Source organism: Microcebus murinus, chromosome 9 (assembly GCF_040939455.1).
Source record: "Microcebus murinus isolate Inina chromosome 9, M.murinus_Inina_mat1.0, whole genome shotgun sequence".
Lineage (NCBI taxonomy): Eukaryota > Metazoa > Chordata > Mammalia > Primates > Cheirogaleidae > Microcebus > Microcebus murinus.
Window position 1 is genome coordinate 11068503 of NC_134112.1, and position 27187 is coordinate 11095689.

General features: G+C 43.9%; 1 protein-coding gene across 4 annotated transcripts in view; it reads right to left on the minus strand.

Annotated features, from left to right (window-relative positions):
• The window catches only part of HECW1 (HECT, C2 and WW domain containing E3 ubiquitin protein ligase 1), a 405077-nt gene that overhangs the window by 98815 nt on the left and 279075 nt on the right, over positions 1–27187 (minus strand). For 3 of the 4 annotated variants that reach the window (XM_020289912.2, XM_020289913.2, XM_020289911.2), the window contains 5 exons: positions 19387–19529; positions 14878–14978; positions 11913–13250; positions 6538–6639; positions 1113–1263 (listed from right to left, as the gene is read on the minus strand). In XM_020289912.2, the coding sequence (XP_020145501.2) occupies positions 1113–1263; positions 6538–6639; positions 11913–13250; positions 14878–14978; positions 19387–19529 (1835 nt within the window). The remainder of the gene's footprint in view (positions 1–1112; positions 1264–6537; positions 6640–11912; positions 13251–14877; positions 14979–19386; positions 19530–27187) is intronic. The other variant, XM_076006287.1, reaches the window with a different exon arrangement.

The window sequence follows — 27187 nt, forward strand, 5'->3', positions numbered from 1 at the left end:
CTTCCAAATGTTCAAGTAATAAAAGCATGTTCTGATGATTTTCACCTAAAGCATGCTTCTCTGTGTACAACAGTACCCAGAAGTTCAATTTTTTTGTTTTCATATGTTTTTAATAGGACTAAATTGTCCATTTTTTTTTTTTCCTGGCTAGTACAGTTAAAGTTTCAAAGGTGTTTGCTATCAATAGGTGTGTTCCTCAAAGCCAGTTCTTTCTTCATTTTAATCCCTCTCAACCTTTCCTTCACCTTCATACGAACACAAAAACAAGATGGCATGTGCAGGCAGTTACAACTGAAGTAAGTCTCAGTCTGCATTCCTGGCAACTGAAAGTATCCTGCAGGCACTGCCCTGGTCTTAAAGAACAATATGTCAGACGCGATGCTTTATACTAGCTTAAAGCATGGGCTGTTTGGGGCTTCATTTGCAGGTTAAAAAACAAAACGATACCTTTACAAGCTCAACAGTGAGGGTCTAGTTTTTAAACAAAACAAAACATTTTCTCAGAAAAATGTTTTTAAGCATTTCTTTTTCTAAGATGAAGGCTTTTTAAGAATTATTATTTATGAGCATATAGCAATTATGAGACCAAGGTAGAAATGCACATGGTGATTTATGGGACAGTTTTTTTCCCGAGGCAGCATTTAGTATTCTTTTGGAACCTAGCCTTGCAATGTTCTTAACTGTTTGCGTTCTGCACTCCTTTGAGCATCTTGTGATGGATATGGACCAGTCTGCCAGAAAAATGTGCATGCATGTATAAATTTGCATATAATGTCTGGAAGGTTCATGGAACGCTGACTTCCTTGATGAATATCTTGGGGGGGGGAGGGCAGTCAATGGGCCCTGGTTCAGAACTCCTGTTTCTGAGCCTGGACCATTAAGAAATTAAGAGGATTTCTCATCTTTAAATGACAATCAAACTTAATTTGTCTCTTGCCACTAAATTCTAGATCTAGCTTTCCAAGTACCTACTATGAATGGGTTTCTTAAGATACTTAATTACTTTCCAGTCTCCTCATACAATCTGAGCAGAAAAATGCAAGAGAAGTTTCTTTAGCTGCTGCTGTCCTTTCACTGTGGCTAGAGGAGCTCATTGCACACTGATCACCAACCGCCTGTTGAGCTGCTCCATCTGCTGGATGGACCCCGATCTCCGCATCCCATCCGGGGTGGCTGCTGCCGTTGGACGCTGCCAGGTGGTTGTGCGGTTCACGTGGTCCACATAAAAGACCCGCCCATGGCTGTCAATTCGAGCTTCCCAGTCTAGTGTTTAATAAAAAGGCAAAAAGAAAAATCAAGGACAAACTACTGACCCATGTGAAACACATAACACTCCCAGGTCTTCTGCAGGTAGAACTCACCGTTGGTTTGTGGCTGAAGGCCAGACACTGTCCACAGCACCTGCCATGGCTTCTAGGGCATTGGCAGGGAATCGGGCACTCCGGAAAAGAGCTTAATGAACTTAGGTTCTCTGCTGGGCCATTTTAATTTTTTAAAATTCACTTTTATTGTTACTGCTCTGTTGCCCAGGCTAGGTGCAATAGCACAATCGTAGCTCATTATAACCTTGAGATTCTAGGTGCAAGGGATTCTCCTGCCTCAGCTTCCTGAGCAGCTAGTGCTACAGGTGCATGCCACTGTGTCCAGTTAATTTTTAAATATTTTTTGTAGAGATGAGTGTCTCACTACATTGCCAGGCTGTTCTTGAACTCCTGGCCTCAAGTGATTCTCCTAACTCGGCCTCCCAACGTATTGGGATTACAGGCGTGACCTGCCATGGCGGATCCTTTAGGTCATTTTAAACAGTAAATGTGGTTCCCTGACCATGATATAAGTTAAAATTCTAATAATTTCTAATGCTTAATTAATTTTTCTTAAAAAATTTCCATCCTCTCTGTCAATCTTGTTGGCTACTCCAATGACAGCTGAGAAAGACTGAAAAGATCCTCCAGTGGGGGCTGACACGGTGATGCTGGAGAATCTTTTCTTTGCCCAATCTAAGAGGGTGACTGGGTTCAGTCGAGGAATAACGGCCTTTGTATTAAAACCAGTCTTACCTACAGTCCTAAAATACTGTACCTGCTACTTTAGATATCTCTATGTGACACTCAGCAAGCTTAATCAAGTGCCATTCCTCTTGAGGGGGCGAGTAGAAAGATTTGATATCTAGAGTTTCACAACATCCTTTTACTAGGTGGGGAATTAACAGTGCATAGTCAACCTACCTGCGGCTGCCAAGTGTCTCTGACCAAAAACAAACCAAGCCAGTAACAACTACGAAATACCCCTTTGTTGATAAACCACCATCCCAACAGTAGAGGGAGCCCAAGATAAAGAAGAGCTCAGTTCCTTTGCTTCCCAAATTAGAAACAAAACAAAACCAAAAGCTAAAAGGTGGAAGCATAGACGACACACTACATTGTGCATGTAGAGGCTGAGGTGGGCTCAGGCGGATGGAAAAGCCCTCAAAACCGAAAGAGCTGGAAGTGATGTGCTGCTCACGTCTGAGCTGCACGTAGAAGAGCAATGGCTGCTGAGCAGAAACGGGCAAAGCTCTCAGAGTCCACACATCAAATTGTGATGGAAATAGCAGCAGCGTGATTAAAATTATGCTGAGGATGCATTAGCCTAAAGAAGAAAAAGCAGGAATGACTGCGGAGGGAGGGAAACTATCCAGCCTTTTTTAGAGAGAAAAGCCATAGCTTTTGGGAGTAGGTCAGATATTAATGATTCTGTTGAAAACTTATCATTCAGGTAATGACATAGCAACTCTAAATTTGTTTCAATGAAAAAATATATTTGGCGTATTTGTGGTTTTATATGTACGTGGTATATCTGTTTGTGAACATTACGTTGACCTCAGGGATTGCTGACTATTGCCCGATGAAAACCAAAATACCAGGAAACACCAAATTTAGCTTAAAAGACAAATTGAAGGAAAAATGTAGGCAGTTTGTATTAATAAGTTCTAGGAGATTTTGAATAAAATTAACTATTAGATAATGCAACTGTCAAATATTAGTTGTAAATGGTAATTGGCGCATTGATAGAATTGTGTGTACATGTGATTACTAGGTAATTAATCTTTGATCCAAATTTTTAAAATTTTAATGGGTCACAAACTAATATTAGTAAAAGCAATTGGACAAGTCTTTATTTTGAATCCAACATGACTGTCATTCAATGGAGAATGAGCATTTAATCTTCGAAGAGCATCGAGCTATTTAAGTCAATTGAACAAACTCTGTTTAGCACTCACCATGAACTAGAAACTATGCTAGGTCCTGAGGACCCAGAGCTGAGTGACACACGTCCTTGTCCTTCAGGCACCCACAGTAAAGGAAAGATTCCTTCACAGACAAAGCGTGGGTCTCATAGTAAGGAAAATAACTAGAAAATGAAGTAGCAATAATGATAATTTATCACCACAAATTTCAAGATTTCCAAATCGGTCATGGAAAATGGTGATAAGCTGGACAGATGATTTTTTAATCAATATATTAAATATCTGGAATGCGTAGTGCTAATGGCATACTCATAAATAATGAGAAAATAATAGCTAAGTGTAGTTATAAATTATGAGTATGTTTTCTGGGTTATTTTGTAAAGAATTTACTTTCACATATTTTATAACCAAGGAAAAAAATTCCAAATGAAACTGCAGGCCTCAGGAAGACATGGAGGGCTTAGCACTGTGATGCCATGAGTTTGACTAAAGGGACACCTGAAAGCATACCTTGATGGTGCCGGGGCAGGTTATAGTAGTACAGCTAGGGTCAATTCATTTGTGACTGAAGGATCTATTGAATACTAAATTACATGTTTTCCACAAAGCTTAAGAACAATGTAGGGCCTAATAATGTGTCATCTTTAGTTATTATATTAACAAAAACCTGCCAAATTGTACATTTAAAAAAATTTAACAAATGCAATACCATATTTATGGTCTAGACCTTTTTTTTAAACTTTAGAGCCACACATCCAATTGCCTCATTGATATCACTCTCTATATGACATTGTAGGCACAACATGGTCCAAACTAAGCTTCAGACCTTTCCTACCAAAACTGCTCTAGCTGCAGCCTTCCCTTCCCATCTCAGTTGAAGACAACTCTGTCCTTCTAGGTTAAAACTCTCAGGCCATTCTTGACTCCTGTCTTTCTCTCACATCCATACTAAATCTGCCACCAAATCAGGGACTCAGACCACTCCTCCCCAGGAAGAAAGCCTCCTTCCTTTCTCACCCGGTCGCTGCCACCTTATGGACTCAATCTTGTGTTGGATTTCATGCTTCCATTCTTCCTACTCACAATTTACTCCATACATAACAGCCAGGGAAAACTTTTCACAACCTAAGTCAGAACATAGCTCTGTTCACAACCCTACAATGTTCCCCTTTCATCCAGAGTAATAGCCCAAGCCCTCAGTGGTCTCCGAGGCCCTTTGTCATCTGGGCTCCCCTAGCTCCCTGCTGCTTTCTCCCTCCCTTGGTCTGCTCCAGACGCACTGGTCTCTTGTTCCTTAACCCCACCAGGGTGTTTTCCCCTGGGGACTGGCAGTGGCCATTCCCTTTGCCTGCAAAGCTCTTCCTCCCCCACACTTGCAGGGATAACTCCCTCATCTCCTCGGTGCTGTCTTCTCCATGAAGCCGACCACAAGGCTTAAAACCACTCGGTTTAAATTGCAAACCAGTCACCACCACAAATTCAGAGACCCCTCAGCCTGGTCTACTCTTGCTTTTCCATAGCACGTATCACCATCTAATATGCTACGCTAGCACCATTTCATCATTTTATTATTTGTTATCTGTCTGCCAGACTAGACTGTAAGCTCCATGAGAATGGGGATCTTTGTCTGTTTTCCTTACCAACAACAGTACCTAGCACAAAGTACGCATTCAATAAACATTTGTTGAACAAATGACTACCTGCAATGAAGTCATTCAGGTACTGTTTGAGATTATCTAAGAAAATTCAGTTGGTAGAATTCTCTAACAACTTTTCTAATATTTTTCAATGTTTCATGGATAGAAGATTGAAACCTATCTGGAGAAAGTTGTTTTCATTAATGAAAGAAGCTTATATAAGGTATTTCTTTTAAAATGGATTTATATTCAATTATTTATAACATCTGCATATAAAACTAGTTATTACTACTGCGTGGGTTCTAAGTCAATGCATGCATATATGCATTTAAAGGTTTTGTTGTGGAGAGAGTATCTTTTTTCTAGAGAGAATATTTTATAGATATTTTTCAGATAAGTGCCAAGTAGGAGGTATTTATAGTGACACTGAAATTTTACTATTCATTTATGGAATGTCCATAAATTAGTGTATAAAGAAAGAAAGAAATCAGACATCAAAAGTTAAAGGACATAATGTTTGGCATGGCCCCCGAAAAACAAATATCATGTTCCTTTAAGTTAGTCCACATATTAAAGATGTTTCTTGTTCTCTCACTGATAAATTATAATTGAATAGGGAGAAGAGTGGTGTTTGTGCAAAATACATCATAATACTAAGAAAAGATGAATTAAGAAGTATGCACTTCTCCTTTTGAAAACTGTAACTGCTTAATGGGAGCACAGGCAAAAGAATATAAAGAAACTCTGGGTCCTGCATTCTGAAAGATTTTGTAATTGTAAAATCTATCAAATATTAAAGATTATCTTTGCTTGAAAAATAAGCCTAAGTCAAAACAGAGATATTTTAGAATTCATGAATATTTGTGATGCTAAATGAATATATAGTGTCTGGGGTGTTAGTTCCTTCTTATAAATTTATTAAATAGAGTATTATAAGCTTAGAGTTCAAATGATATGTAGAGACTACCTAGTTCAAACTTTGCATGTAGCAGATGAAGACATTCAAACTTTATTTTACAAATGAGAAAACTAAGTCTCTGAGAGATTAAATGAATTTGCAAGTTCAGATGACTAGGTAGATAATTATTAATTACATACTACAGTTACCAGGAGAAAATGATATTGAATTCTAACCTGAAGAGGATATTTTCCCTGGCAACCTTTAAGAACTGCAGAAGAAATCTGGAGATGTTATCTATGAGTGCAAGTTATAGTAGGGAAAGTGCAAGTTCATGTACCCTGAGGAGCTGAAGTTGTTTTATTATAGGGAGATGCTTGTGACATAACAAAGCCAATGGAAACAACAGGATTATTCTATTTGAACTGCAAGTTTTAAATATAAAATAATAAAATTTGGGACTTAAAAGTCATGACCCATTTGCAAAGACTAGTCAAGTCTTGTAAAAACACATTCTTTGTCTCAGAAGTCAAGGGACACTGAAAACCCTGGGTCATCTTTTCCAGATCACATGCTGAAACAACTAGTCAAAGAAAACAAAAACAGAAACAAAAACAAAGCAACACCAGTTTTTACAGGAGGTGCCATATTGGTTTTGATAACAGCATAAGGTGTGGAGTTGGGGAAGAGTTTAGATGTTTAGGTACAAATTCATACTGACCTGTTTAGACTTGATAGGAAGAGGTAAGACATAGGTTTTAAAAACTAAAGCTTACTTGGTGGAAGAGGCTCATCGATTGTTGGGTAGTGATGATGTTCAGGCCTCAAGGAAGGAAGCTGGCTTACTGGCTGGGAATTATGGAGTATAGGACATTCACCTACGGACAAGATAGTCAAGACATTCAGATTCATTCATTGTTGTGGCAACGTCATCAAAAAAGCATGATTGTAAGGCTAACTACTACAAGAAATTACCCCTAAAGAATGGGCAATCTATTTTTTTGTGTCCGTTTGCTACATTTCACAGTCACTCTTAAGAGAGGGAATTATTGGAAACAAAAAAAAGAGAGAAAAATCCAAATACTTCATGACTAATGATCTGTGCCACGCGGTCCAATAGGCAGGATCCAAGTCTGATTCTGTCATGACTTGAATTTTCTTGATCTGAAGGTGGCATCACAAGGGAACACAAGAGAAAATTAGCAGAGCCTGATTTTAGCCCAGCCAAGGAAATAGGTCTGCTTGAAGGAACTGGAGCATTTATAAGGTCCCATAAAACCTTGGTGGGCTTGTGCGAAACTACGTCTCTTTAGCTGGTCAAGTTTCATCAGAGGGCTGCCTGCCTAGAGGCTGTTTCTCAGATCTTACGTGGAATGAAATTCTCAGACGGTGCCTTTCCAAGACGGGTCAAGGAGCTGGTGGACTGAGAGGGCAAATTTCTGTAGTAGGGCAGCTAGGGACTAGTGGCTGGAGGGAGCCAGGGTGCTGTGGGGTCTTGGGACTGTTCCAGATTATTTTGGGGAGGAATCAGACAAGCCAGGGTGCTCTGGAAAGAGGAAAGGACAAGAGACAAAGGAAGTAGATAAAAAGCAGGAAGACTGAGACAGGAAAGCTCAAAACACAGAAGTGGGATAGAAGGAGAAAGAAAGACAAACATGAAGAAATTTTAGAAATAAACATTATATCCACAGAATGCATGTCTCAGATTATTATAGACATAGCTTAGATTGTGTCAATTCAGACATACTGAGCTGAACAGTGTTCGAAAATGGTGTTCCTATTTCATGACGTCCTCAGGCATGTGGATAGGAGGCCTGTAGTGCCAGCTGTTTGGGTCACATAATCAGAGGCCATTGCTCTTGTTCTTTGGAGAGCTAGAAGGGCCCACGACGTAGGACAGCCTCCACTCAGACTGGTTCCTCCTGCCTCACACCAACTTGGTTTTCTCCCAATAGCCCCTACTGGCCAGAGAACAAAGGTCAGGCCTTTTCCTTCCTCCACCCTCCATGGCTAATGCAAATAGCAAGTGTTCCATTATCCCTTGGTTCAAAAAGAAGACAGATTTTGAAAAATGGTGGTCAAGATCTTTGCAGGATCTCAAATGCTGAATATTTCCCAGAATTTCCATACATGGAAGGGATGATTATTGTTTTTCATTCTAGCTCCACAGAGCCAACTGAAAATAAAAATAAATTAATCAGGAGGAAAGTTAAGTGGGTTTAATTTAGTGGTTTAATCTCTAGAGCTAAATGGCAAAAGAAAATACAGATATGTTCAGAAATAAAGGATCTTTTTAAATGTCAAATACATAATGGTATTTCTTGTGCAAGTTCTGGTCTGTTACTCTAATCCTCTGGGTCCTCAGAGACTGTAATGGAAATCGAGGAAGGTCCCCTCGAGCCAGCACCCAGTTCAGTGTGGACGGACTGCTGTTTCAAATATGGGATCTGTGTTTAAGTGGATACCACACTCATGTTTGTTTTTATATGTGTTTCGTGTCAGAAATTAAAACAATGGTACAGTTGTTATGTCATCAGCTGCTGCATTTTTAATTTAGTTTCTTTAAAAACAACAACAAACTTACCTCTTATAATTAATTCAACCAATCAGGTGAATTACTCCTCCAAGCTAGTGGAAATACAACATTGTTGACTGCCTGGGGTTAATGGAGCTGAAGCCACCTGCTTGTGAACCCCAAGCGAATGCAATGATGTGACCGACATAGCTCAGCCAGCTGAATGGATTGAGTGCACCGAAGAAGCAAGCGGTTGTGTTCTGCACAGGGACTCGATCCCAACTAAGCACCCTTGCCTCCAACACAAAGCAAGCATTCAAACCCGCCAGAGCCTCTGCGAAGGAAGCCTATTCCACAGGTAAAAATAACTAAGGTCCTTTTAAATTCTGTTTTGTTTATAAATAATATGAGCAAATTGTAGAGAAAGATAGGCTGCCTAGAACATGATTTGTAGCAAAGTGATTTACACCTGATAATGTGAAAGTTTTCCTGGAATCACAAAGTAGAGGAAGTGTAAATTCAAAGGATTGTTTTAGATGCTTTACATAACATGACTTTAAAAGTTAGCCTTGCTGCTTATCTGCCTGGAGTAATCCTCCGCTGGGTGAGAGGCAGAGTGCTTTTATAGCATATCGTCTCACTTAATTGTTCTGATAATCCTTTTTGGTAGAGTCTGTCATTATATGCATTTTGCACAGGAGGAAACTGAGGCACAGATCAGGTGGGTAACATGGTGAGGAAGTGGTAGGACTGAATATAAATCCAGGACGCCTGCCTGCAGGGCCTAAGCTCACAGCCATGACGTCATATTGCTCTTTTCATTCATCTGCAGAAGGCTTTTTTAAGAATTCTTTTAAATCAAACTTTTAAAAAGGGAGGTTTTTACAGAGGGAAAACAAGCAAAAAGTAGACAAAGAACACTAGCTTGCATGCTTGTGTAGCTGTCAGTGAGACTTACAGCATAAGTTCCTCCATAAATTGCTGCAGACCCATCTCTGTGCGTCTGCGTGCAGCAAATCCACCTGACCTAAGGCAGTTTCTACAGTAAAAGAATTCTCAATCGCAGAAGTGACGGCAAAGGGGCAGTGGTGACACTTGTGGAAGCAGAGGGCACCGCGCATGGGCGATCAGGGGGGTTGTATGGAAGCCCTGCTTTCTTTCAGCATCTGCCGTTGTGAAGCCCGGGGCGGGCGTGGGGCACACCCACAACCCAGACACCGCTGCTCGGGACTCCCTGCCGAGGCGGGAAGCCCGGCTGCGCAGAAGTCCGCACGGCCTCCCTGACATCAACGGTCCTCCTCAGAAACCTTCGTGTTTCCCTTTGCAACCACCACAGTGAGGCGCATAGACGCTTCGTGGCCTTTTCTGAGTTTATCCCCTGCAGGATTCAGGAATTTTAGAAATTTCTGTAGGAACCGTCATGCAAAGACTTCCACTATGGCCCCGAAACGCTTTCCTGCTCTCCCCCTGCTCAACTGCTAGCCCCTCAAGGGCATGGATGGTGTCTTTTTATTTTTTTTATTTTTTTTTTAAGCCCCATATTTGGACGGTGTCTTTTTAAAAACAAAACATTCTCTTATATGTATTTATACTCAGCCAATTTTTAATTAACCATGTATGGACTATCTCCCAGCATGGGGGCCAAAATACAGTATAGGCTAAAACAGGGTTGTATGGCTCTGGGCTAAGAAAATTGTTATTTGTGTGTTATTACATTTTTAAATTGTAAAAAGAAGCCTTTTGGTGAGAAGACACTTGATTTTGCCTCTTGACTCACAAAGCCTAAAATATCTACTGTCTGACCTTTTATAGAAAAAAATTGCCGATTTCTGGCCTAAACCATCCCTGCCAGCTCCTATGTGTGTGTGTGTGTGAGTTTGAGACACAGTCTCACTCTGTCGCCCCGGCTAGAGTGCCGTGGTGTCAGCCTAGCTCACAGCAACCTCAAACTCCTGGGCTCAAGCAATAATCCCGCCTCAGCCTCCTGAGTAGCTGGGACTTCAGGCAGGTGCCACTATGCCTGGCTAATTTTTTTCTATGTATTTTTAGTTGGCCAATTAATTTCTTTCTATTTTTAGTAGAGACGGGGTCTTGCTCTTGCTCAGGCTGGTCTTAAACTCCTGACCTTGAGCGATCCTCCCACCTCGGCCTCCCAGAGTGCTAGGATTATAGGTGTGAGCCACCACGCCCGGCCTGTGTTTTCATGTGGGAATCCCCAAATCTCCTTAAATTGTATTATTTTCAATCATGTAATAAGTACTTCCATACTTAACTGATGCCAATCCATCTTCCTGTGCCCAGCACACTGCCTCTGGCCTAGAACAAAGAAGGTCCTAAAAACATCCTTGTTAAAGAAAGGAATGTTCCATCCCCTTCTCCTCGTGGAAGGAACTCTCCATCCACTCCTCTCGGGTGTCCTTCCATACTGTCACCATGGTTTATCTTTCTCCCTGCCTTTCTTTCTCTACCATTTTCCTCAGGCTTCCCCTATCACACGTGCCACCTTCTCTCGCTCTTTCTTTCTCTGAAATGTAGAGTTGGGCACTATTGAATACTTAAATTTTTTTTTTATGCTCAGTTTAGTTCCTGTTCAAAAAAAATTGTAGGTGCCAGCCATTTGTTTAGATGCTAAGAATTCAAACATAAAGAAGACACAATTCTGGCCCTCAGTGAGCTTACGGTCTAGAGGGAATACCACTCCCCCTTTTTTTGGAGGCTAATTGAAACAGCAGAACAGAGCAGAGTAGCAGAGGCTATTTTTTTCTCTTTTCAAACAACTGAATTATTTTTTTCTCCCTATGCCACTGTGACTTGACTGGAAGATGGTTTCCAATCCTGGATAAGGAAATGCAAATTAATTTAACATATGATTCCACAGGCATAACTAAGAAGGAACATCTTCAGTTAAAACACAGAATACATTTTAAAACTAAAGGTGGCAGCTTTTGGATTAGAATCTCATTTGAAACAAAGTGATTTACACATTCATGTTATTCTTCCCTTCCATTAGCCAAAACAGCCCAAAACAACAACAACAAAACAAAACCAACAATAATAACGAGAATTGAGCAGACAGAAATAATGACAAATACACATAGGCTATACATATATATATATATATACATACATGGGCTAGTTGAATTCTAAAACAGAGGTAAATCTGTGTTCTTCAACTAGTATTAACATTTATTGCTAACCTTCGGTGTGTTTTGGAAGTCAGCAGATATTTACACATTATCCACCTAATGCTGATGAAAGATTATTTCCTGCTTATATCATTTGATACTAGTCTTGGGGCTCTGGTTGCTGTCAAGACTAGAAAGATAACATGTACACTAACCAGTTCTGGTGATTAAACAAACAGAGAAGCACACATACGAGTGCACGCTCACATCCAGCTAGTTGTAATTCTCGGTGTGTATCGGAGACATGGTGGGTGTCAGCTATTCACAGTCATCTGTACGCATATACACAGATACACACGCACACATATATGTACAAGACAGGCATACATTGCCCCAGCAAACCCATTTGAGACTGATCCCCCCCCCCGCCCCTCTTGTTTTTAAACATGTTGGTGAGACCTGTGTCCCCCTGGTGGTCCTATTCTCACTCTGATCAGGTTTGAGGTCTAACCTTCTCTCCGACTGCTTGGACCCGCCACGGGGGACTCCAGACCTTCAGTGGTTCTTGCCACGTGCCCGCCAGGGGCGGCCAGCTCGTCTTGCCACGGCCCAGCGCCGTTCGCGGACTCCGCGTCCAGCTCAGGGCTCTGCACCGAGTCGGGCACCGACTCGAACGCGCTGTTCTCCTCCTCCTCGTCGTCTTGCGAGGAGAAGACGGTGCTCTCGGAGATCTTGGCGCTGTCCACGGAGGAGAAGCGCGTGTGGCTGGCGAAGCGGTTGCCGTTGTAGCAGGAGGCGCTGTAGCAGGAGCTGCTGTAGCAGGACGTGCTGTAGCACGAGGAGCTGTAGCACGAGGGGCTGCAGCAGGACGCGTCGCAGCCCTCGCAGCTGTGGTCCCCGCCTTGCCGGGGGCTGGAGTCGCTCTCGCTCCCCGTGCTGGGGTGCGTGTCGCCGTCTGGGACCGCACCGTTGGCGAAGCTGGGGTAGCGGCCCCCGGCGTGGCCAGGGGGCGCCGTGCCCGGAGTGGCCCCCTCGGGCTCGTCCCCATCCTCTTCCAGGACGGGCGGGTCAGCTGCCAGCGTGTCCACCTCGCTGAGCCCGTCCTTCTCCGAGGAATCCTTGAGGGTGGACTCCTCCTCCGCGCCGTCCTCCTCCTCCGGGGCGACCCCGCCGCGGGCCGAGGGCATGCTGTGCAGCAGGGTGTGGATGCGGATGTAGTGTGTCCGCGGGGTCTCGGGGTCCCCGCAGGCCGACGCGATCACCGTCTCCAGCTCGGACACAGGCAAGGAGCATGGCCTGCTTTTTCTCTTCACCGAGCCCCGCAGCTGCAGCCTGCCCCCTCCCTGCTCCAGCGTAGGCACGTCGCCCTCCTCCTCCTCCTCCGGGTCCTTCTCCTCCGCCCCTCCAGCCTGGGTCTCTGTTGCCGCTTCCTCCTCCATGGGCCCCTCGGTGCTGGCTGGAGCGTCCCCGTCTTCCAGCAGCAGTGGCGGCGCCTCCCCACCCAGGTCCAGCTCCTCGGCCAGTTCTTCTGCACTCAGGGCGGGCTGGCTGTCATTTTGCCCCGGGGCCAGGAGCTCCCCGGCCCCTGCAGGTCCCAGCGAGTCGGTGCCATCATCTGCCGCCTGGGCGGTGCCAGCCGCTTCCTCAGCTGGCCTGGCAAGCTCCAGGCTCTCGTCCCCCGACCCGTCCAGGGCGCAGCCGTCACTCGGCGGCTCTGGCTTCCAGCTCTCCGAGGGCTCTGCGGCATCACACACGGGCTCCCTGCGGCTGCTCTCCACCAGGTTGCTCATGGGGCTGTCCTGAGTTTGTGCCGATTCAGGCTCCGTACTCAGGGACATCTCCTCATCATCTGCCGGCAAGAAGAAAAATATGTCATTCCTTCCAGAAGAGAGCAGTGTGGTATTAATAGACACCTCTGGACAGGAAGCAATCGCTAAGGGATTTCTACATTAGGATATTGGATGTAGGGGTTGATTAGGGTTTCTCACCGGCCAGAGCTCTGCTGAAAAATTCTGTAAGAATGAGGGCTCATTGTGCTAATGACAATGTGCAGTCATTGTGTTAATGACAATGTGCAGTCATGGATATATTTCAGAATTCTGTTTCAAGGGAATTCATTTTTTGGTTAAAATGCTCAAAGTCTAGCACTACTCCAGTTCTGGGCACATAACAGGTGCTCAACAATGTTTGCTACATGAATGATTTCCAGAGATGTGGGTGGTGGTCTTTATAGTTCCTTGATGACCCCTGGAAAAGTTAATTGTATTTGCTCAGAATGTTTCCTCTGGTTGAGTCCTGCAGGGTGGCTGACTGGGTCAACAGGGTTCTTAAGCAACTAGAGAGAGGAAAAAGGCTGGATGATGGATGAGAGCAACCATAGTCATTCAATAGCTCAGGCTGGAAGGTTCCAGCATTTGGAGTTTACTGCAATAAAAAAATAAACTAGGTCTCCGCACCAAGCAGCCATTCAAGGAATAGCAATCACTGTTTAACTCTACCTTCCTGCAGCTGTTCTATTGAACTCCTGCCAGATGCAAACTTCCCCATTTCAAATGCACTGGTGCAATTCACTAGTCAAAGAAAAACAGTCCCTTTGGTGAGCTGTAAAGCTGTCCTATGGCTTCACCAAAGAAAGAGTCAGTTTTATTCTCAGAATGCAGAAAAAGGCTGAAGTTGAAAAGCTAAAACAGTCAAGGTGTTTTCTCACAATCTAAGTAGTATATTGGGCATAGAAAAGTACAACTGGAGTTGAATGTGTGGGTTGTGATATACTTCAGACTTTGAGTCCTCAAAACCTTCATTAGCTTTAACAGCGACTCATAAATGTGTCCCAGGAGGCCCTCACAATTCTCAGCATGATCTATACTCAGTATGGGGGTTGTGGGAAAAGAGCAAAAGTGGAATGATGAGGCATCTTATCATTCTTATTTGGAAATATGTTTTGGCATGAAAAACTGAACACTGGATGGTTCTGAAGTTTTCTATCCAATTCATATTTTTCATTTTCTCTGTGATATTATGTATAATCATAGTTCTTCAACAACATGACATTCTTCAGCAACTGACTAGTCTATATCTAGTTACTAGGTAGAAGGAGATGGTCCACAGTCATTCCTCCCTTTGTTCATTCATGTGTGCAATGATTAAACACCTACTGACTACCTCCTTTGTGAGTGCTGGGAGTAGGATGACCAATAAGACAGGGCTCCATATCCATGCTGGCCTCATTGTCAACCCCCATTCAGCTGTGTAACCCTCTATCTTTGGGTCACTATAGTGAAGAGGAGCCTCTCAATCAAGGGGACAGCAACCTGGCTTCCAGACTAGATCTCTGTCCTCTGGGCCTCAAATGGAGAAGATAGAGAACCATAAAACCTAGGACGTGTCTGGAGAGAACCACGGTTATTGTATTTTGGAGAAGGAACCACACTATGATACCACCCTAGGACAAGACATGAAGTTCATGCTGAAAATACCTGGGTGGATGGAGGAAGTGATCTCAAATCGGAATTGCAGCTGTCCACTCACATGATCTGTTGGAAGCCTGCGGCCAAGTGTGTAGCTGACCACCCTATCCCTGGAAGGAAATAAGTACCATCACAGATCTGCTCAATACTTGTCCTCTTAATGACCACACAGTGTGCTTTCTGTGCCAGTGGCAGAGGCAGGCAAGCCCCGGGAGGTCCTGAGAATAGGAGGTGATGATGGGCTCAGGTACATAGGAGACCATCCTAAGGTGGAGATGGGAAAGCACACGTGCTCAGCAGCAGTACCAAACGGTAGGGAAATCCTTTTCGAATACGGATGCTCCTCGACCTACAGTGGGATTACGTTCTGACAAACCCATGGTAGATTGAAAATATTGCAAAGTCAAAAATGCACTTGATACACATAATCTACTGAGTATCATAGCTTAGCCTAACCTACCCTACACGTGCTTGGACCATTTACAGTAGCCTATGGGTGGGCAAAATCATCTAACACAAAGCCTGTCTTATAATAAGGTGCTCAATATCTCATGGCGTTTATTGAATATGGTACACTGTGGAGTATGGTGTTGGCTGTTTATCCTCGTGATCGTGTGGCTGGCTGGGAGCTGTGGGTCTCTGCTGCTGCCCAGCATCACAAGGCAGCATGGCACAGCATAAAGTTAGCCCAGGAAAAGGTCAAAATTCAAAATTTGAAGTATGGTTTATACTGGATTCATATCACTTTGGTACCATTGTTAAGTAAAAAAATTCTTAAGTTGAACCATTGTAAGTCAGGGACTGTGTTCTAAAGCGGTAGTAGGCAAACTACAGCCTGTGGGCCAAATCCGGCCCACCCACCACCTGTTTTTGTATCGCTGCAAACTTTTTATATTTTTTAATGGTTGGAAAAAGAAACAAAAGAAGAGTAATACTTTGTGGCATGTAAAAATTAGATAAAATTCAAATTTCAGTGTCCATAAATAAAGTTTTATTGGAGTGCAGTCCTATTTATTAGCTCGCATATTATCTGTGGCTACTTTCATGAGACAATGGCAGAGGTGAGTAGTTTGGACAGACACTGTGTGGCCTGCAAACCTAAAATATATACCGCCTGGCCCTTTATAGAAAGTTTGCCTACACAGTTTGCCAAGCTGTGTTCTAAAGCACAGGGAGAGAGAGAGACAGACAGAGAGAGAGAGAGGAGAATAAATAAAGACATGGATGTCCTTTGCTTGCTGCTTCTGTGTAGACTGCCATTTTCCAAATATGCTCTTAACAATGGACAGTGCCAGCAGATGCATATCTGTGGAACACATGTCATGTCTAAGAAAGGATGCTGTCATGGTTACTGGAGGGCCCGTGGGTGCTGTGGAAAAGGCATCTGCTGCAGGACGGAGCAGACCAAGACTCGTGGGCTGGCTTCTCTAGCCTGTGACTTCCAGTCAACACCAATTGCAGGGCTCCCACACATAAAGAACCCGAGTCTCCACCCTGGACACTGGTGTCATCCCCCCTACCCACTCAAAGCAATTGCTTTTTCTTTTTTGTAGACACAGGGTTGCTTTGTTGCCAAGGCTGGTCTTCAACTCCTGGCCTCAAAGCGATCCTCCTGCGTTGGCCTTCTAAAATGCTGGGATTACAGGTGTGAGCCACTGCTCCTGGTCTGAAAGCAATTTCTTAATTACTTAAAAGAAAACTATCCAGGGGGCATCAACCTGAAGCTTTGAGGTTACATTTTTATCAATAATATAGCTTCAGCAGAGTAAATTGCCCCCTACACTTTGGCCTAAATAGGAGTGACTACCTTGGGCTTTTCAGGAATTAACAAATCCAGTGTACCCAATGACAGCAAAAACAAATCCCCAAACCAGTGTTTACTCAAATGATTCTCTATTTATTCCATTTATCAAGTTGTGACATTCAAATCAAAAGATAAATCACTGGCTCGTAGTGTTTTAATGTTTCTTTCTAGAGAATACTGGGATCATGAAACAAACAAAATTATATCCCAATGATCCACTAACCTAACACAGGGCATCCCAAAAGTCTCCATGTGGCGACTTTTTGGGACACCCTGCATTGTTCTTTGATAAGCCATGATTCAGTGTTTGGAGTTCCCCTGAAGGCTGTTAAATAAAGCATCATATGAGGAAAGTATTTTGTCTATTTAGAAAGGGCCTTCCTCAGTATTATGAAGTAGGCCTGCTATGACCATAAGAAAGACATCCTGAACCTCAAACTTGATTAAAATCAGGGGAGGCCTAAAGATCATCAGATAGTGAAAGAAAAACTCACTTTATTATGCTTTGTATTTGCTTCCCAGGCTTTTCTTTCCTTTGCTTTTCACCCACTCAATCAATAAATACTTCTGGGGCCACTGCCACGTAAAAGGTGCCGCGGTTGGTACAAACGGGTGCGGGCGAAGTCAGGGTTAGAGGCAGAGAGCCGGCTGAAGGCTGGGATGTTACAGGCAAAGGAATCGAGGGAGCACTGGGAGCGAGAGAGCGTGTGTGTCTGCAGAGGAAAGGTGCAAATATCTGAGGGTGGAGAGGCAGCCGGTGGAGAGCAATGGGTGCAGGGGGCTGGATGGGGAGTGCATTTGCCGAGGGCAGAGGGAAGCTGGATTTGCACTAAGGGGTTCTGCCATGGCCCAGGCTGCATGGCCATCACATCCACATCCTGCTCCTGCTTGCGTGGGGACACCTTCAGAAGGGGCAGCATTGCCGAAGTGGCCTCCAGGGGCCTTGGCAAGCAGCAGGTTTTTGAGGAGCCACCCTGCCCAGCCACCAGGGGGCAGTCTGTCATCCCATTGGGGAAGGGGAGAGGAGACACCCCAATGGCTTGCTCTTCCTTCCTCTTAGAGAGTTTGAAGCTCAACACGCTCCGTCTGTGCTCTCCATTTCCCTGGGGGGTAAGAACGCTGGAGAATCATAGCTGACCTTCTGGTAGGGGACACCTCCTCGACCTCAGTTACTTGCTCTCACCACCTGTGGGTGTGCCTTTCCACAGGAGGCGGCTGGGAGGGTGGGAAAACTACAAGAAGAAATGAGCCAGCAGCTTCAGCTTGAGAAAAGTTCTCGCCATGGAGAGCAGATGGCTTCTCTCTGAGGCTGTGGCGGGCAGGAGAGGACGGAATACGTAACCCGCAGTGGGCAGCAGTGTGCTCGGTGCGGGGGCACACAGAGCCCTGTCCAGCCCTCTTTTTGTCCTCCAGTCCCCTCCTGGCAGAGGTGCTAACAGCCGTGATTGTGGAGGAGTGGAAAGCAAGAGAGTCCGTCCCGGAGCCCTGCGAGGAGCCTGTCGATCAGGGGCAGCACTGGGCTTTGGAGGGAGGCAGGGGTGCGTCTGCACTCCGGCGGCATCTCTGCCACTTACAGGCAATTATTCATCCTTTCTAAGCCTTGTTTCCTCATAGGGAGGCGCAGAGATAATGCTGAGTTGCAGAAAAAGAGTCATGAGGACTAAGTGAAATAACAAAGGTCACAAGGAATATCATTTGCTTCTGAGTTCCTACTACGTGCCAACAACTGTGCCAGGTTGTGTATAGGCCCTTTTGGTCTGGTGAATCCTCACAACCACAAGTGGACAGTGCAAACACCGAGTTTGACACACGGCCGCAGCACCATAAACGTCAGCTCCCTTTGGCTCGAGAGTTAATGGCATGTCTACGTGCACACAGTGGCATGTAAGCTATAAGGTCCTGATTAAATGTCCTTATGATAATCAATAGTGATTCTAAAGTCCTGAAAATTCAAAGAACTTTAAGACACTTGGAAATTCTGCATAGTTTTTCTCATTCCTTTGATATCATTCTAAGGGTGAGATTGCATATAAGCATATGTTTATGAACAGAGAGCTATATAGTGCTTTCAAATATAGGTTGCTGTTTCCCAAGGCAAAACGTATTATTCATAAGCATTTTATCTGGTCATAGTCCACTGGAATGAGAACCACGAGTGGACATGAATGTAAAAGACAAAATGCAGAAACATATTTCCATACACAATGGAATTCTGTGGGCAACGTAACTGCTGTCATTTCATGAGAATTTATGCTTTCAAATTTCCGTCCATATTATCTAGCATTTTCTGTAAATACTAGCATCTTTGAAGATACTCTACCCTAGTAACCCGGCATTTCATCTTGTTATGGAAATGTTGAATATGATTAAATCCTACATATGAGACGGGCATATGAATGAAATAATATTCTTCATAGTAAAACAAACTTTAGTTTCTACACCTACAGAAAAATACAGCATCGAGGGCTTCTTTTTATACTGTCTTAAGACTTTTTTACTCTCTTGCCTAAGTAGCCAGTTGATACACAAACAAGGAGAAAGGGAAGGCTTTGTTTAATTGAATGGCTTGGGCAATGCCATTAATGGGAGAAGCCAAGGAAATATAACAGCACCATTTTTGTGTGACTGTCTGTGACACTACTCTCCTGCAGCTTCCCCGGGCGTGGCCTGTTGGCTGAAGCCTAGTGACAGTGAGATCTCGGGCACAGGTTTACCCGATGGCGTGTCTCTCCAGGAGTCTCTGAACAGGCATCGACAGCTTTCCCAAGAAGCGCTTGATGATGGGACGGCTCTTGGCGAACTTGTCCTTCACCTCGATTTCCAGCACGTCAGTGGGCAAGGACACAAAACTGAATTGCTGCAAAGAAAGAATATGTGACATCAATTAACTGAGAGGTGCAAGAGCTGCCCAATGCCCGGTCCATCCGCCTTCCTTCACTGTAAAACACCCCAGCTGCAGGCTGGCTCGCTCTCTTGTGCTCTCTCCCTCCCTCCAAGATGCTTCCTTAGGGCTTACAAATAGGGTTATTCTTTGAGATTCAAACAATAAAATCAGCATAACTTAATGAGAAAGAATGCCACCCAGGCCTCACCATACTTGACTAAAGTTTTATCATAGTAAGAACAAGCACAAACTCACCTGTAACTAATAAGTGCACTTTCAATCAACAATGCAATATATTCTTTCCTTATCATAATGGCAGAGATTTTTAAAAGTCTGATAATACCCCACGTTCTTTAGAGTGGAAAAGGCAAGAACTCTCACACTGTATTGGTGGGAATGTAAATTGATTTGATATTTGGAAAGGAAATTAGCAATAGTTATTGGCATTTAAACTGCAAATTCCCTTCAACCCAGAATTCTACTTCTAGGAATTTTCCTACTAGATTAACTTGAACAAATGTGTAAAACATATGTTTTACAAAGATGGATGTTCATTGGAATATTATTGATAAGACCAAAAGAATGGAGAAAAGCAAACCTGTCTATCAATAGGAAACTGGTTAAATGCAGGATAGTAAGTCTTTGAAACAGAACTCTACCATCGTTAAAAAGAAAGTGGTAAATCAATAGGCACCAACATGAAAAGATACCTGACAAATGAAGTGAAAAAGCAAAGCACAGAAGACTACGAAGAGTGGGATTCCATCTGTATCCCGAACTGCAGAGAAAAAGGCTGGAGGGACACAGTCCAAACTCTGAACTCTAGGGAGTGGGCTGCTAGAGGAGAGGAGAAGGCAGGTCTCTTACATTTTATTTCATTTGGTTCTAAACCACTCATTTGTTAAATAGCACACAGTGTGACTTTAAAAATAAAAGCAGCAATAATTAAAATTAAAGGAGGATTGTGACCATCAGAACTTGGCTAGGTCAACAATAAAAGTGTAAAAATGGGACCCAAGAAGGTAAATGTTGGCATTGCCCAGCCCAGACTATTTGGGTGCAAGAAGTCTTAATTAGCACTGAACATCACAATACCCTTAATTATGGGCTGGGAAACACCTAAAATATATAAATATTTTCTTTTATTCAGCTTGATTGCTAGCAGCAAGCTTTTAGCTTTAGTTGATTTCTCTTTACAGAGATTAAATATGTTGGGCACGCAAATGTCAGTTTCTCTTCTGCAGCAGTCAGGATGCAATGGTCCAACTTTTTGGCGCTACAGACCAGTTTCTTAGAAGACAACTTTTCCACGGTGGGCATGGGGGTGGGGGTGGGGCAGTGGGCGGGGTTGGTGGAGGTGTTGAGGGGAGTGCGAAGCTTAGGCGGTGATGCCAGCGATGGGGAGCGGCTGTAAATTCAGATGAAGCTTTGCTTGTCCACGGCCACTCACCTCCTGCTGTGCAGCTGGTTCCTAAGTTTCATGGAAGACAATTTTTCCATGGTGGTGGGGGGTATGTTGGAGGGTGTGGGGACCTGCGGGGAAGTGGAGCTCAGGCAGTGTTGCATGACCTGGTTCCTAACAGGTCACGGACCTATATTGGGCTGTGGCCGGGGAGTTGGGGACTGCAGAGCTAGAGCATGCCGCAGGGACAACCAACTTCCAAGTCTTGGGGACTTTAGATAGAAATGTTGTATTTCTTGCTCACACTCCTCACTGTGTGTGGGCTCAGGGAGCGGCCATCCTCTCAAACATTGCTAGTCACAGTGACAGACGCAAAGAGAGCTCTGGAGGCTCTTCCTCTTGCAAATAAGTGTCCACTCCCAAACACAACTCCTCGTCAGAACTAGACAGGCCCCAGCCAGGCACAGGGAGCAGGAAGTATGATCCTGTGGTGGGCCTAGGAGGTAGAAAGTAGGAATGTTTGGCAAACAGGGCTAATAACTTCCACAGTCTCCATGTGGTACATCTAATGTCTGTAGACAATCCCTAAGAACCAATCATCCTCAGAACTGACAAAACTGAATTCTGGGCATGTCACATTTGAAGCTCAAATCCAGGAATAGGTGCTACTCTAGGAAGGCCTGCCTAGGTGAGAATCCAGCCCCTTAACCAATTCAGGTCCTCAAAATGTCTAAATCTTTGGTTCAGTTATTCCATTCTGGAGCATATTATAATTAATCTTCTAAACTAAATGCCCAAGAATAGGTTAGTTACATCATAGTATATGCATATGATAGAATAGTTTATATTTTTCTAAATGATCATAATTTATATTATGATAATTTATACATAAATATGTACAATTACAATATAATTATAACGTGCTAAATGCTGATAAGATATAAAATGCTTGCATTAGAATAAGTGAAAAAAGCAGGACAAATAATTACATACATTCATGATCGCAATAACATGAGTTACATGAATAGAAAAAAGACTGGAAAGAATCACAACAAATTTTAATAGCAGTTGTTTTATCAGGTAAGAATATGTTTTTCCCATTTCCTTTTTCTGTATTTTTCATGTTTTCTATAATATAATGAGCATTTATTATTTTCATTATGAAAAACCTAATTACCTTTATTAAGATGAGACTATTTCTACCTACAGTTGCCTGCATGAGACACTAAAGTTAGCTTATCAAAATATACCCCGAAACTCAGTGGCCACTCCTGGGTTCTTTCTTCCCTTCAGAGAACTTTCTTCTTAACTTCTCTTCACATACTCACAACATCAACTTCTCTGCACCTGCCCTATCTCCATGCCATGGCTATTGGAGCCATGTAAACCCTCAGCTGGGCCAGGCTCTGTTTAGAACTAGTGAGTAGCCCTGAAGAGATAAAAGCCTGTCATTCATGGGCAAGCTACTTGCATCCATGAGCATCCATGGGTGATGGATTTTGCCCGGCTGCCTCTGCTGACCTGGCTTTGATGTCAAGCCTCTGAAGGACTTTTGGAGTATGGTGAGCCCGGTTTCATTGCTAGCTCTGCACATTCAAGTTCCTGACTCTATCATTCACAACCTCTTCAGCCTCTTCATCTGTAGAATGGGAAAATCAGGCCCCTGCCAGAGCTTGGACTTGTCCCAAAGGCATCTGGGAGCAACAGGAAGATCTGAATTATGCAAATGACACATTCAGATTTATAATTCCGAGAAGCTGCTGTGGCAGTGCTGAGGAGGTGGCCCGTGGAAGGGTCAGGCCTGGAAGAGGCATATCAGGTGAAAGAAGTGGGACAGGAGGAGGAAGCCTGGCGGGCAAGGAGAGAAGAGTGGCAGTGCTGTGGGCTGCTGAAATGGCATCAAGGGCTGTGGTGTGTGGGCGAGGAGGAGGTCGCAAACTCCGAAGACTGGATTCCCAAGATTGCGGGCGCATGGGAGGACTGAGATAGCCAGAAACAAAGAGGGGCTGATGACTGAAAGCCCCAGAGCAACCCAGGGACAGAGTGGTGGCAATGGGGGCTCGGGTCTGGGAGGATGGAAGGCGGGACGGAGAGAGCCGCACTTGTGATGTAAGTGCGGGTGGGTGCTGGTGGTGGGCAGAAGCGAAGGCCGGCGGGATCGGGAGGGCAAGGAAACCGTCAGACGTTCACACGGTCCTTGATCATCCAGAGAATTGTAGGTCTTGGATGTTGTTAGAGAAAAATAAAAATGGGGACCACAGTTTAGATATACCCCAAGGCCACCAGCCCATAACCATGTAACCAAACTTAAGTCATCCTAATTTCCTTGAAAGGCTATTTCTAATCACACACACAAAATGAAAGCTTTACATCCGTGTCCACATGATTCAGTGAAATTAAACCAATCAGCTATAGGCAAGTTAGTTTTAACAGCTCTGTTTTCCATGAAAAAAAAAATGATAACATATAATAGCCCAACATGAAAAAAGTAAAAATACTGCCTCCTTTATACTGCTTTATACTGCTTTGTACACTGTGTTGTAACTTCTGTTAAGGGAGCTTCTTACCATTGACATCTCCCAGATCATGATCTGTATTTTCTGTATGACAATAAACTTTAAAATTTTCTCTAACTTGATCTGATTTTATTTTTGATATCGTAATGGGATGCCATAGGTCTGTGGTCCCCAAGCCCCAGGCCACAGCCTGGTACTGGTCCATGGCTGTTAGGAACTGGGCCGTGCATCACTGCCTGAGCTCCACACCGCCTTCCCCCACCCCTCCCTGTCCATGGAAAAATTGTCTTCTGTGACACTTAGGAACCTGGCTGCACGGCAGGAGGTGAGTGGCAGGTGAGCCAGCGAAGCTTCATCTGCATTTACAGCTGCTCCCCATCACTCCCGTCACTGCCTGAGTTCTGCCTCCTCCTCCCCACCCCCCAGTCCCTGGTGCCAAAAGGGTTGGGGACCACTGCCATAGGTAGAAAGGTCTCTACTGGTTGTGACAGTGTAAATAATGGGACCTGTTATTGCCTTGAAGTAGCTAAGATGATAAGGACATCAATGGGAGGGTGATAATGTAATCGAAAGGAGAACACGGGTGTGAGAAATTCAGAGACATGATCGACATGAGTTAGAAAGTATCTTCACTTAGGCATTTAGGGAGGGGTGTGAGAGAAGACGACTCCAGTCTGAGAGAGTGGAAGTACGATGATTCATTTATGCTCACTTGGAAATTTATGAAAATCAGGAAAGGTCAAGAACAGAAAAATGGTAGGGACAGTTAATTTGGTTTGGTTCGTGTTGAGTTTGAAGGAGTTGAGGGTATTCACAGTAAGGCAGGAGTACCAATTAGAAGCCGAGATCAAATGCCTTTGCACGCGGAAGGAGTGGTCTTAACTGTTCCGGGACGTAGGCCGTAACATGTAGTTCGAGAGGCATCTAGTTTTGTCTTTCCTGTCTTGCAGCCAGACATGAGGGGGGAAAATAAAGCACTAGTTTCATTCGCGAGAGGCTGCCTGGTACCACTCAGCCAACACCATAATGTGCTACTGATGAAAGTTAAATGGACCGGGCTTGGTGCTTTCTTTGTAAAAGTTCTCCAAGGAGGAGGAAGAGCAGGAAAGAAGCAAATGGGGCGAGAAAACTGCGGCTCCTCTCCCTTAGAACCTTGCAGCGTCCGAGACGTTCAATTTCGGGTGGCAGTGTTCCTTAAGTTTAAAAATGACACTCAGAAATAGCGCTGCCCGAAGTCAAGGACAACAAAAGACAGACAACTCCATTAGTAGAGCAGTAATGGAATCAGGAGCAATTTTTTTTTCTCTCACTAGCAATGTAACAGCGTTTTCTGTTCGGAAGAGGTGCCCTTGGAGACTGGGCGTAGGGAAGACCTGCGCTCCAGCTGTAGGGCTGCCCGACTTCCTCCTGGGAGGGCCTGCCAGGGACGTCCTGCTGAGGCCTGAGCCTCGCAGCTAGGCAACTCTAACCGCTTTGAAGAGTAAAGCCTGCTCTTACAAACCTGTGATATATGGGAAGTTAGGCTCCTTCTTGTGCCTTAGAGCAAATAAACTGGATCTGGACCAGGCCTCCACCGTCTCCATAGAAGGCTCCGAGAACGCTCAGCAACAGAATAGAATATTCCTGGTTTTATTTACAGGTGCCGCTATGGCAAGGTTAGGCCAATATTTTCTTGTGGCTTGGCAGAATGGAAAGGAAGGTCTCTCTCTGTGTGTTTAAATATGTAATATGTATATAATTGTGTATTTTACATAAAATGTAAAACTATATATCATACGCACATTTATTCTATCTATATCTATAGTAATATCCACATCCATGTCTACATCGCTAATCTTTTGATTCTTTTACTTAAATACCTATAAAGAAGGCATGGGATTATGTGAATAGACTGGAAACCAAGAAGAACAAAATTTGTTGTGTAATTATAAGGAATTTAACTGACCTTTCCGTGCTTATTTTAGAGTACCCCAAAAAGAGAAGGAAGGAAAGAACTGTTATTCTAACTTCACCTTCTGCATGTGCTTTGTGGATACATTGTCATCTTTGTTGGTGACATTTCCCATCTGCACACCTTGGGCAACCCCACTTGTTGTTCTAACCATCAGGAGCCCGAGTACAACCAGTCACTGAGGCTAAACTTTCCTCCTCCCTCTGGAGTCCGTTCTTTTCTCTTTCCTTCCACCGTCACTGGCTTAGAATGGCCCTTGTCATTCCTTGCCCTTGTAGTAACCTCATAAAGAGTCTCTCCGTCTTCAGCTTCTTTTTAACAGTTGCCAATAAAGTTTATGTCTCTGAAACACAGTTTTGATCATTTCATTCTGTTGCATCAGAACTTCCTCTGATTTCTCAGTACTTCCAGAATGAAATCTAAATTTCCTAATTACATGTCTGGTTCCTGCTTACCTTTCTAGCTTGATTTATGATAGTCATTCTCTGAAGACCTCATTTTCTTTCATACACTTTCGCATACTTACTATTTGCCTAGAATTTGGTCTTTCCCACTTCTTTGCCTTGCCAAACTCCTACTCATCCTTCAAAAACCCATTCAAATACAATTTCTTCTGTGGAGCTTTTTCTGACTTTGGCAACCACCAACAGAGATGGCTGTTCTTTCTTCTGCTTCAATATCTCCTCTATAGTTCTCATGACATTATTTATTTTCCCATGAGCCATGAGGATGCACATGTAGTAGAGTTATTTGCACACAGAAACCACACATGATATGTGTACTGAGCACATTGATAAATGAGGGAATGAATGAATGAATGACTACTTCCTGAGGAAATTCTGCTCCATATATCAGGCAATGATACTGCAAAAGTGGAATATAATCCAAGTGGAATATAATCCAATTAATCAGCTTAAATACACTCCTTTCTGCATGCTAGACTGCATATTCAGTGCCCAAGCCACACCAGTTACTGTTCTGGCAGAAAATCTAAGGATTATATTGCAGGGATGGACTTCTGTTAAAAGAAAGCAAAGTAGAACTCTTCATCTGGGTGTGGGGGGTGACCACCGACACAGGCGGACACTGAAGGTTAATAAATGTGGTAGACAGGAATCTGAGATAGCCCTCAAGATTCCTGCCCCCTGGATAATCCCTGTCTGTTGAGTGTGGGCGGGGCCTGTGCATGTGTTGGACATCCTGCCATGATTAGGCCACTAAGCCATTGCCTTCGAGTTAATCAAAGGGGAGAGTATCACCTTACCTAATCAGATGAGTCTTTAGAAAACAGTCCTTTCTGAAGTCAGAGAGACAACATAAGAGAGGGATTTGATGCAAGGGAGGTTCTCCATGCTGGCTTTGCTGATGGAGAGGGCCAGGCAGCAAGGACCCACTGAGCTGCTCCAGCGAAAGACTAGCAAGGATCTGAATTCTGCCAACAACCTGAGTGATCTTGGAACAATCTCTTTGGGAGACAAGCCCCTAGATGAGAACACAGGTTGACCAACACCTTGATTTCAGCCTGTGAGATCCTCAGCAGAGAACTCAGGTTGTGCCCAGACTTCTGACCTACAGAATTAGGGGGTGATAAATGGCTGCTCTTTTAAGTCACTTAATTTGTGGCAATTTGTTATGTAGTAATAGAAACCTAATACAGTAGTCTAAATTAGAGTAACAGCACAATGAGGATACCTTCTGAATGAGTACATAGAGTTACTGGTTGACAGCTAAGGTTTAAATCAGTGTGTTGTGGCATCTCTGA